The 12,149-nt window shown below is 37.4% G+C and overlaps 1 protein-coding gene across 1 annotated transcript; it reads left to right on the forward strand.

Annotated features, from left to right (window-relative positions):
• Positions 1 to 8,775: 8,775 nt before the first annotated feature.
• On the forward strand, positions 8,776 to 10,803 carry LOC102783483 (uncharacterized). Its single transcript, XM_087837726.1, has 6 exons — positions 8,776 to 8,818; positions 8,895 to 9,239; positions 9,330 to 9,662; positions 10,296 to 10,421; positions 10,518 to 10,540; positions 10,687 to 10,803. Exons 1-6 carry the CDS (start codon positions 8,776 to 8,778, stop codon positions 10,801 to 10,803), a joined length of 987 nt encoding a protein of 328 aa, XP_087693852.1.
• The last annotated feature ends 1,346 nt before the right edge of the window (positions 10,804 to 12,149 follow it).

The raw sequence follows: 12,149 nt of genomic DNA on the forward strand, positions 1-12,149 counted from the left end.
TGCAACAAAAGACAACAATATAATGTCAGAAACATTCAGTTCTGCTACCCGACTAGATAATTAACTACAGATCATATTTGTATGAGTGAACATTATTACAGAAGGATCTGACTTCCTTATACCAGATTCTATAGAAACTTAACACTGTACAGTTCTGCTACCCAACAATATGAGGACAGTGTAACACACACACTACAATCACTGGTCCTACCATATGAGGACTTCTACTTAAACACACTCATGTCCTTCACAGCTTAAAACAATATGAGGACAATGTAACACACATTACAATCACTGGTCCCACCACATGAGGAAGGCAACTGAAACACACTCATGTCCTTCACAGCTTAAAACAATATGAGGACATGACGACTGAACACATGTAGAGTTCATGTTCCTGACTTCTTACTTCTCCTGCTGTTGTCAATAAAAGCTCTAAACCCAACACTGATGTAAAGCCATCTATTTCCCCAGAAATTAAATCATGTAAACTGATCAGCGGGAGGTTAAATGGACAAAAACATGTGTAAAAGGACAAAAATATCAAATGTAGTCAGAATAAAGATCAAGCTGATGCTTTAAGGGAAAGTTTGGACTAACAAATGGTATAGACAATTACTTTCTCCTAATACTAATGTTGATTTTGGTTAACTTTGACTCAAACTGATTGTTTTAATACAATCAAAGTGCATTTCATTTATGCACTAGGCCCAACTGACACATATACTTGATACCAAATACAAAAAAATAATGTGTAACCTGTTGGAAGAATGAAGTGGGTATGTCACTCACCAATTGGTCTGTACAAAGTTGAGACAGGACCTCAGCACTTGGTGTCTGCAACAAAAGACAACAATATAATGTCAGAAACATTCAGTTCTGCTACCCGACTAGATAATTAACTACAGATCATATTTGTATGAGTGAACATTATTACAGAAGGATCTGACTTCCTTATACCAGATTCTATAGAAACTTAACACTGTACAGTTCTGCTACCCAACAATATGAGGACAGTGTAACACACACACTACAATCACTGGTCCTACCATATGAGGACTTCTACTTAAACACACTCATGTCCTTCACAGCTTAAAACAATATGAGGACAATGTAACACACATTACAATCACTGGTCCCACCACATGAGGAAGGCAACTGAAACACACTCATGTCCTTCACAGCTTAAAACAATATGAGGACATGACGACTGAACACATGTAGAGTTCATGTTCCTGACTTCTTACTTCTCCTGCTGTTGTCAATAAAAGCTCTAAACCCAACACTGATGTAAAGCCATCTATTTCCCCAGAAATTAAATCATGTAAACTGATCAGCGGGAGGTTAAATGGACAAAAACATGTGTAAAAGGACAAAAATATCAAATGTAGTCAGAATAAAGATCAAGCTGATGCTTTAAGGGAAAGTTTGGACTAACAAATGGTATAGACAATTACTTTCTCCTAATACTAATGTTGATTTTGGTTAACTTTGACTCAAACTGATTGTTTTAATACAATCAAAGTGCATTTCATTTATGCACTAGGCCCAACTGACACATATACTTGATACCAAATACAAAAAAATAATGTGTAACCTGTTGGAAGAATGAAGTGGGTATGTCACTCACCAATTGGTCTGTACAAAGTTGAGACAGGACCTCAGCACTTGGTGTCTGCAACAAAAGACAACAATATAATGTCAGAAACATTCAGTTCTGCTACCCGACTAGATAATTAACTACAGATCATATTTGTATGAGTGAACATTATTACAGAAGGATCTGACTTCCTTATACCAGATTCTATAGAAACTTAACACTGTACAGTTCTGCTACCCAACAATATGAGGACAGTGTAACACACACACTACAATCACTGGTCCTACCATATGAGGACTTCTACTTAAATACACTCATGTCCTTCACAGCTTAAAACAATATGAGGACAATGTAACACACATTACAATCACTGGTCCCACCACATGAGGAAGGCAACTGAAACACACTCATGTCCTTCACAGCTTAAAACAATATGAGGACATGACGACTGAACACATGTAGAGTTCATGTTCCTGACTTCTTACTTCTCCTGCTGTTGTCAATAAAAGCTCTAAACCCAACACTGATGTAAAGCCATCTATTTCCCCAGAAATTAAATCATGTAAACTGATCAGCGGGAGGTTAAATGGACAAAAACATGTGTAAAAGGACAAAAATATCAAATGTAGTCAGAATAAAGATCAAGCTGATGCTTTAAGGGAAAGTTTGGACTAACAAATGGTATAGACAATTACTTTCTCCTAATACTAATGTTGATTTTGGTTAACTTTGACTCAAACTGATTGTTTTAATACAATCAAAGTGCATTTCATTTATGCACTAGGCCCAACTGACACATATACTTGATACCAAATACAAAAAAATAATGTGTAACCTGTTGGAAGAATGAAGTGGGTATGTCACTCACCAATTGGTCTGTACAAAGTTGAGACAGGACCTCAGCACTTGGTGTCTGCAACAAAAGACAACAATATAATGTCAGAAACATTCAGTTCTGCTACCCGACTAGATAATTAACTACAGATCATATTTGTATGAGTGAACATTATTACAGAAGGATCTGACTTCCTTATACCAGATTCTATAGAAACTTAACACTGTACAGTTCTGCTACCCAACAATATGAGGACAGTGTAACACACACACTACAATCACTGGTCCTACCATATGAGGACTTCTACTTAAACACACTCATGTCCTTCACAGCTTAAAACAATATGAGGACAATGTAACACACATTACAATCACTGGTCCCACCACATGAGGAAGGCAACTGAAACACACTCATGTCCTTCACAGCTTAAAACAATATGAGGACATGACGACTGAACACATGTAGAGTTCATGTTCCTGACTTCTTACTTCTCCTGCTGTTGTCAATAAAAGCTCTAAACCCAACACTGATGTAAAGCCATCTATTTCCCCAGAAATTAAATCATGTAAACTGATCAGCGGGAGGTTAAATGGACAAAAACATGTGTAAAAGGACAAAAATATCAAATGTAGTCAGAATAAAGATCAAGCTGATGCTTTAAGGGAAAGTTTGGACTAACAAATGGTATAGACAATTACTTTCTCCTAATGCTAATGTTGATTTTGGTTAACTTTGACTCAAACTGATTGTTTTAATACAATCAAAGTGCATTTCATTTATGCACTAGGCCCAACTGACACATATACTTGATACCAAATACAAAAAAATAATGTGTAACCTGTTGGAAGAATGAAGTGGGTATGTCACTCACCAATTGGTCTGTACAAGGTTGAGACAGGACCTCAGCACTTGGTGTCTGCAACAAAAGACAACAATATAATGTCAGAAACATTCTGTACTGTAAATCCCGACTAGATAATTAACTACAGATCATATTTGTATGAGTGAACATTATTACAGAAGGATCTGACTTCCTTATACCAGATTCTATAGAAACTTAACACTGTACAGTTCTGCTACCCAACAATATGAGGACAGTGTAACACACACACTACAATCACTGGTCCTACCATATGAGGACTTCTACTTAAACACACTCATGTCCTTCACAGCTTAAAACAATATGAGGACATGACGACTGAACACATGTAGAGTTCATGTTCCTGACTTCTTACTTCTCCTGCTGTTGTCAATAAAAGCTCTAAACCCAACACTGATGTAAAGCCATCTATTTCCCCAGAAATTAAATCATGTAAACTGATCAGCGGGAGGTTAAATGGACAAAAACATGTGTAAAAGGACAAAAATATCAAATGTAGTCAGAATAAAGATCAAGCTGATGCTTTAAGGGAAAGTTTGGACTAACAAATGGTATAGACAATTACTTTCTCCTAATGCCAATGTTGATTTTGGTTAACTTTGACTCATACTGATTGTTTTAATACAATCAAAGTGCATTTCATTTATGCACTAGGCCCAACTGACACATATACTTGATACCAAATACAAAAAAATAATGTGTAACCTGTTGGAAGAATGAAGTGGGTATGTCACTCACCAATTGGTCTGAAGGAGGTTGAGACAGGACCTCAGCACTTGGTGTCTGCAACAAAAGACAACAATATAACGTCAGAAACATTCTGTACTGTAAATCCCGACTAGATAATTAACTACAGATCATATTTGTATCAGTGAATATTATTACAGAAGGATCTGACTTCCTTATACCAGATTCTATAGAAACTTAACACCGTACAGTTCTGCTACCCAACAATATGAGGACAGTGTAACACACACACTACAATCACTGGTCCTACCATATGAGGACTTCTACTTAAACACACTCATGTCCTTCACAGCTTAAAACAATATGAGGACAATGTAACACACACTACAATCACTGGTCCTACCATATGAGGACTTCTATTTTCCTGTTGGAGGTTGAGACAGGATGGAGGGACAGCAGGGTAGTAGCTCGCACAAATGATTCTATTGACACAACAGGGAAGTGAGATTAATGAACTGAACACAACAGACTCTTTCAAAATAAAACAGGAAACATGGCATGAAAATACAAACGTGGTAATATACAGCCCTAACATAAATTCCTTAAAACGATGTTAATAACGTTATGCCAAAGTCAGCTAACCCACCACCAAACATAAGAAACTCAAAAACTTTAGAATAAAGTCAGAAACGCTGGGCCAGAAACCCAGACCGTGAGCGAATAACTATAATACTATTGATTTGTGCTAAATACGAAAACATTAATATTATCATTTAAATCCCCCCAAACATATCTTGTGTTGAAAAAAATGTGTGTTGCAGTTAGCTACACTTAAAAAGAGCTTAGGCTGACTGTTTCTGCAGTTGAAGATGCAGAGCACATGCTAGGCCGCAGGTCCCTTTAACTCCAGTGGGAATTTAAGAACAGTTAAATTTAACTTCTAATATCTATTGTTGAAGATAAATCTTAAGTAATTTTTTAACATTTATCATCATTCACCACTTTCAGTTTGTTCAAATCGATTGTGCATTGTTTTAATTCCGTTTAACTAACGTTAATTAGCTTGTTAAACATACAACTTTACCTTGCGAAGTGTGCGTCGAATCATGGATATCAAAGGTAAATACATACGTCAAGATAAATCTCTCCTGAGTGCTGAAGGTCCCGGATGTGCCGTTCACGCAGAGCTCAAGCGAGTTGGTATCTTGCCGTGACCAGCAGCTCTTTGGTTGAGGCTTTCGAACAATCAGATGCAGCTTTACTCACTTGTTGACCAATCACAGACGTCGTTCTATGCTCCACTGACAAAATGCTGCATCCTCTCACCAGCCACGGACTCTCCTCGTCCATTTAACAACAAAAACACAGCAACACGTGCTGTATTTGAGGTAGGAACACTTGAGAACTGTCACAATGTTTTGCAAACTGCTGTTACAGTTAATTTCGTTCCGTTAATTTGTTTGGTACCTATTGTTAAGTAACACTTGGTACACATGTGGTTAGCTTGCTGGTCTAGTTTAAGTTAGCATGGGCATGCTGTTCACTGATGGAGTAAGGCCAAATTTGTCTTGATATTGTCAGTGTGTTATCATAAACATGTCCTAATTTGTTATGAAAAGAAGAGCAGCACCCCTAGACCCCCAGGTGAAAATACAGATAATAGATAAGCAATTTAAGAAAATAAGTATAATGTGTATAATAAATGATTTTACTGTCACTTTCCTGGGTCTGTTGACCCAGCGTTTTAAGTTTTAGTTTGTTTGGATGTCGATGTTTATTTATAAGTTCTTTAGGTTAGCTAAGTTCATTTGTTTATTAGATTACCCTTGTTATGTCTGTTTTATTGTGAAAGTCCTTTTCCTATATCCAGTGTGTCTAGTTTTGTTTCCCCTTGTCTTGTTAGGTCTGATTTGTCCCAGCTGTTCCTCATCCCCTCATTATCTCTCTGTGTACTTACAGTGGCTTGCAAATGTATTCGTCCCCCTTTTCCACATTTTGTCACATTACTGCCACAAACATGAATCAATTTTAATGGAATCCAATTGCAGCAAAAGGTGGTTCTACAAAGTATTGACTCGGGGGGCTGAATAATTACGCACACCCCAGTTTTCAGTTATTTATTTGTAAAAAATGTTTGGAATCATGTATGATTTTCGTTCCACTTCTCACGTGTACACCACTTTGTATTGGTCTTTCACGTGGAATTCCAATAAAATTGATTCATGTTTGTGGCTGTAATGTGACAAAATGTGGGAAAGTTCAAGGGGGCCGAATACTTTTGTAAGCCATGCTGTGGATTAATAAGACATGCTGTGGATTAATAACTAATAAGTATGATTCAGTGCAGAGAGGTCTATTAACACATAGTGAGTGAGAAAGGTGACTGGAAAGGAAAAAACTCAGTGCATCATGGGAATCCCCCGGCAGCCTGGATTCAGGAGACAGACACTATCTCTACTTTCAAGATTAGGCTTAAAACTTTCCTTTTTGCTAAAGCATATAGTTAGGGCTGGACCAGGTGACCCTGAATCCTCCCTTAGTTATGCTGCAATAGACGTAGGCTGCTGGGAATTCCCATGATGCATTGAGTTTTTCCTTTCCAGTCACCTTTATAACTCAGTATGTGTTAATAGACCTCTCTGCATTGAATCATATCTGTTATTAACCTCTGTCTCTCTTCCACAGCATGTCTTTCATCCTGTTTTCCTTCTCTCACCCCAACTGGTTGCAACAGATGGCCGCCCCTCCCTGAGCCTGGTTCTGCCAGAGGTTTCTTCCTGTTAAAAGGGAGTTTTTCCTTCCCACTGTTGCCAAAGTGCTTGCTCATAGGTGGTCATATGATTGTTGGGTTTTTCTCTGTACCTATGAAGGGCCTTGAGGCGACTTTTTTTTTGTGATTTGGCACTATATAAATAAAATTGAATTGAAATTGAATTGTACTGCTGCATACTGTGACATTTACAGTTGCTTAGTTAATTAAGTGACTTAATTACTCACTTTTATTTACTAATTTAATTACTAAATGAAGCTGGAATTGTGCATTCTGCAGTTTTTAATAGTGTGTTATTAGTTTTTAAAGAAGCAATATGCATTTTATACTATATTGTAAAAAGAATAAGGTAAGTTGAATTTAAAATATAATGAAGTGTTGACTTTTTCCATCAATTCTTGTAGATACACAGAGTCGAGACTGAGCCTGATGATCATACTGAATCAGATGACAGCGGCAGGAATCTCCAAGTTCAACTGCAGATTGCAGATGCAATTATATTAATGCAGATTAATATAAACTCTTCAAGGGTCAAAATCTGCACACACATCATTCTGCATAGTGAAGGTCAGAAAATTTGTGCATTGATCTTGAGAAGTAAGACTCATTAATTAATAGTAATATAATTAGACAAATGTTGAAACTTTATATTTCGAGACATTTTGTCAACAACAAAAAAAACCAAGATGTGCAGGCACTGATAACTGAATCTAAAAACCTTCATTTTTGTCAAGATTTGCCTGATTTAACTGTTGTTACCCTTGCTTATAGCTCACCCTAAAATGTATAAAAATGGGAAAAGTTTTTGATATGTGTTAGAATGATTGTTTAATTGGCAAGGTTTGAACGAACAATTTTTAGAAGCCTCAAATCTTATCTGTTATTATTCCACGAATGATTCAAATAAAGTTCACCTCCATTTCAACATTGAATACGACTGTGGACATAAGAGCTAAAAGGTGCTGTCCACGCATGTGTCCGCTAAGCCCCAGAAGGGTATAACATGGGTCAAATGTGTTATTGTGTCTGACACACCTACAATATGAGGACTCGCAGAGTGACGTCACTGAAAGTGTGTTTAAAGTGTGTTAAGTTCCAAAACTGGCCAGTAGGTGCGAAAACTGAAAATGAGGAAAAACGCTAAACACACTTAAACACACTTTTTCATAAAATTGTGATGTTTCAGGACTTTCGAGATTTTTGGTTTGGGAGCATGTTGGGAGCCTCTAGAACACTTTAGAAGGCTCAGAAAAATGAGGACCTCAAAAATGTCCTCATTTTTCTGAGCGTCCTCATTTTGTGAGTGTGTTATCATAAAATTGTCCTAAGATGTCATGAAAACAAGTACACACACACACACACACACACACACATACGCACACCTCTGAAGGCATTTTGTACACAGGCTTTGAGCAGCCTGAATTAAGCCTGTCATCATTATTAATTTTTCACAATATAAAACGGTCAACTTAAACATAATTATCTTTATCATTCTGTGTTTAACCGCTGTTCAAAAGTATAATGATGGGTTGGCGACACAGTCCTTATCTTCTCAATCCAGCACATGAATACAAAAGGTTGATTATGGCTCATGTATGCAGACGAAAATCCAAACATTAGAACAGACATTTCCACAATTCAAACTGCATTTCTCTGCATACTGATCACTTACATTTTTTATTTGTATTTAACTAAGAATACAAATGATCACCAAACTATGGAAAAAAAGTTCTGTTTTAGCACTGATGTTTATAAACACACATGGCTGAATGTCAAGTCCTTTTACCCCCTCAGCTTTGATGGCAGGGGGCGGCCAGGGGGACCTCAATCTCTCTCTACGCCACGTTACTTGACAGAGCCAATCATGTTCTGCAGTGTGATGGTGATGAACCAATCAGACCTGTCAGATGTGGCAAAATGTAGGACAAGCTGGCGTTTTTAAATCTGAGAAGTATACTGCTGCTTCATTAGGTGTGGACTGCTGTACTGAAGAAGGAGACAAGATGAAGATGTCCTTTGTGAATGTTTTCCTGCTCTGCTCTTTATGTAAGTAAAACACATTTACTTGTGTAAACTTTTGATCTTCATTTGTGTGAAACTGAGTCTGTCTGAATAATTTCAGGTGCAGCACAGTTAAGTGACGTCTCTCAGCCTGAATCTTTGAAAACAGTGAAGATCGGCGACTCAGCTACTATTAAATGCTCCGTAAAGAGCGCATCGACCAAAACTGTGTGGTACAAGGTGACTACAGGGAGGAAACTACAGCTGGTGGTTAAAGCTGATTCTTACTATAATGTGAGAGAGTTCAGTAATGAATTTGTTAACCGTTCTTCAGTTAAATTTGACATGACTAACAATCATCTGACCATAAATAAAACATCATGGGAAGATGTTGGAACATACTTCTGTGGAGTCTTACACATAAGTGAGGTTCAGTTTGGGTCAGGAACATTTCTGATGTTGACAGGTATGTTTGGACATGTTTGGTTTTCTCATAATTTCAACTGAATATGAACACAATGCTAACAATCACAGTCCAAATGGTTTGTTTTCCAAGGTGCAAAGACAATCAGCGACTCTGTCGTCCAGCAGCCAGAATCAAAGTCAGTGAGGTCCGGAGACTCTGTGACTCTCAGCTGTTCTGTTCACTCTGCTCAATGCACAGCAGAACTCACTAGTTTCATGTGGCTGAAAAACTCGGATCATTCTGCTCCAGAGATGATTTATTGCTCTGACAATAAGAACAACATCTCCCAGAGAACTGACAGAGGACGAACTACCTGCGAGTACAACTTTGTCGTCAGGAGCTGGGATGACGCTGGGGTCTACTACTGTGCTGTCAATGCATGTGGACAAATACTGCTTGGAAATGGGACAACAATCATTCATGGTAAGACACTTGCAGTGCATTTTTAAAGTTTTTACTTTCACTTTAATGTACAAACATTGCCATACATTAGTTCTAAGTTAGAAAACCTTCACTGAAACAGAAAGTCCAAATTTTTAAAAACTATTTTGCCACCTGATTATTTGTATTTACCCTAACATATATAAATGGGAGGGTGAAAAACAGATCAGTTCAGTTTTTTAAATGTATTTATTTTTAACTGAGTCCATGTGAAGTACTTATGGTGTCCACAGAAAGTCAGATCTAATTAAACGCTTTAAAAATAAAAAAAACCCACAAACCGCCCACTCCAGTCAAGTGACAGATCATCTTCTCCATGTAAGTGTTTGTCAAGAAAATGTGGTAGCTTTGAAGAGATCAGAGATGAGATAAGGTTTTCACTTTGCACCAGGTTATCACAGCAAGTGGTAAAAAGAACAAAAATCTAAATATACCATATACTTCATGTATCTTTATCTATTTCACTGCTGTTTGACCCATTTGTGTAGAAAACAAAATGCTTGTGGTAACATTAAGTAGCCAAATCCTACATTAAATCTAGTTAATCGCAATTAGTGTTGTCTAAATCAGTAAATGTGTGTTTATTAAATGTTAAATCATGTATCATGTTGACAGCAGACACTGAAATCATATCACTGAGTCCGACTGTTATTGCACTGATGCTGTCAAACATGGTTCTTGGAACTGTGATGCTCCTCCTTGTAGTGACATTTTGCAAGACAAGAATGAAAAAATCTGCAGGTGTGTAAAACTTTATGCAGGACGAGATCCACATTCTGTTATTCTGCAGTAACTACTAACTATAGGTATCTTTTAATGTTTGTGTTTTTTTCACAGAAGCGGCCGATGAAGGCGATCAGGTGAGAGTTTGTCTTAGTCCATCCACCCATGATGGCCTATCCCAGTCATCAAACAGCAATAGATTATTTCACATATTTTAATTTGTTTGTCAGGACATGACTATATTTATTATAAATTTATTTATTGGAATTTCCTTTTTTCACAGACTGGTGATGCAGTCATCTATACATCTGTGAGTTTGGCTCACAGTAGTATCAGGCCCAGACAACCTACAGTAAAAGCCAATGGCGACGCTGTAATTTACTCTACACTCAAACCCTGACAACAGAACATCAAAGTTTCATCAGGGGAATATGACCAAGCTATGACAAATAATGGCTTACGAATGTCTTGCAACGCTCATAGGTAGTATATCTCTGTTCAGTGGTGCATACAAGCATTCAAACTATAATCAAAGAAGTTTAGTACATTTCCTCAACTTCACCTCTTTGTAGGCTGAATTCATATTTTTGTATCCTTCGGATTTTAAAACCAGCTTTTCATGGACTGTCACATTTAACTACCAGCTTCTCACTAATGTATGATTCTTCAATTATTTACTCTGCCTTGCACTGTGAAAACCAAATGTACTGTTTTGATATACTTTTATGTTTGGGCTGAAATTCTTTCCATTTCACAAATCCACAGAAGTATGTTCCAACATCTTCCCATGATGTTTTATTTATGGTCAGATGATTGTTAGTCATGTCAAATTTAACTGAAGAACGGTTAACAAATTCATCACTGAACTCTCTCACATTATACTGAGAATTAGTTTTTACCACCAGCTGTAGTTTCCTCCCTGTAGTCACCTTGTACCACACGGTTTTCTTTGATGCGCTCTTTATGAAGCATTTAATAGTAGCTGAGTCGCCAATCTTCACTGTTTTCAAAGATTCAGGCTGAGAGACGTCACTTAACTGTGCTGCACCTGAAATAATTCAGACAGACTCAGTTTCACACAAATGAAGATCAAAAGTTTACACAAGTAAATTTGTTTTACTTACATAAAGAGCAGAGCAGGAAAACATTCACAAAGAACATCTTCATCTTGTCTCCTTCTTCAGTACAGCAGTCCACACCTAATGAAGCAGCAGTATACTTCTCAGATTTAAAAACGCCAGCTTGTCCTACATTTTGCCACATCTGACAGGTCTGATTGGTTCATCACCATCACACTGCAGAACATGATTGGCTCTGTCAAGTAACGTGGCGTAGAGAGAGATTTAGGTCCCCCTGGCCGCCCCCTGCCATCAAAGCTGAGGGGGTAAAAGGACTTGACATTCAGCCTTATGTGTTAAAAACGTTTTTTAAAGTTCAGAGTGCTAAAACAGAGCTTTTCCTGATCTACTACTTGTGTGGCGATCATCTTTCTTTTTAATCAACAATAAATCAAAAACTTTAGATGTTAGAAAGAGATAACACAAACTTAAAAAAAATGCCTTTTCCAAATGAAGGTGTTTATTTATAAGAACAGAAAACCTACATGGTCCTGTGTGAAAACGTCTTTGCCCCTAATAACCTAATGAACCTAATAACTGGTTGGGCCACCCTTAACAACAACAACAACTGCAGTCGAGCGTTCGCTGGCAATGAGTCTTTTACAGTGCTGTGTAAGGGAAGGGGGCG

This window comes from Neolamprologus brichardi, chromosome 3 (genome assembly GCF_056152115.1).
Source record: "Neolamprologus brichardi isolate AB-2024 chromosome 3, ASM5615211v1, whole genome shotgun sequence".
In the NCBI taxonomy this organism is placed as follows: domain Eukaryota; kingdom Metazoa; phylum Chordata; class Actinopteri; order Cichliformes; family Cichlidae; genus Neolamprologus; species Neolamprologus brichardi.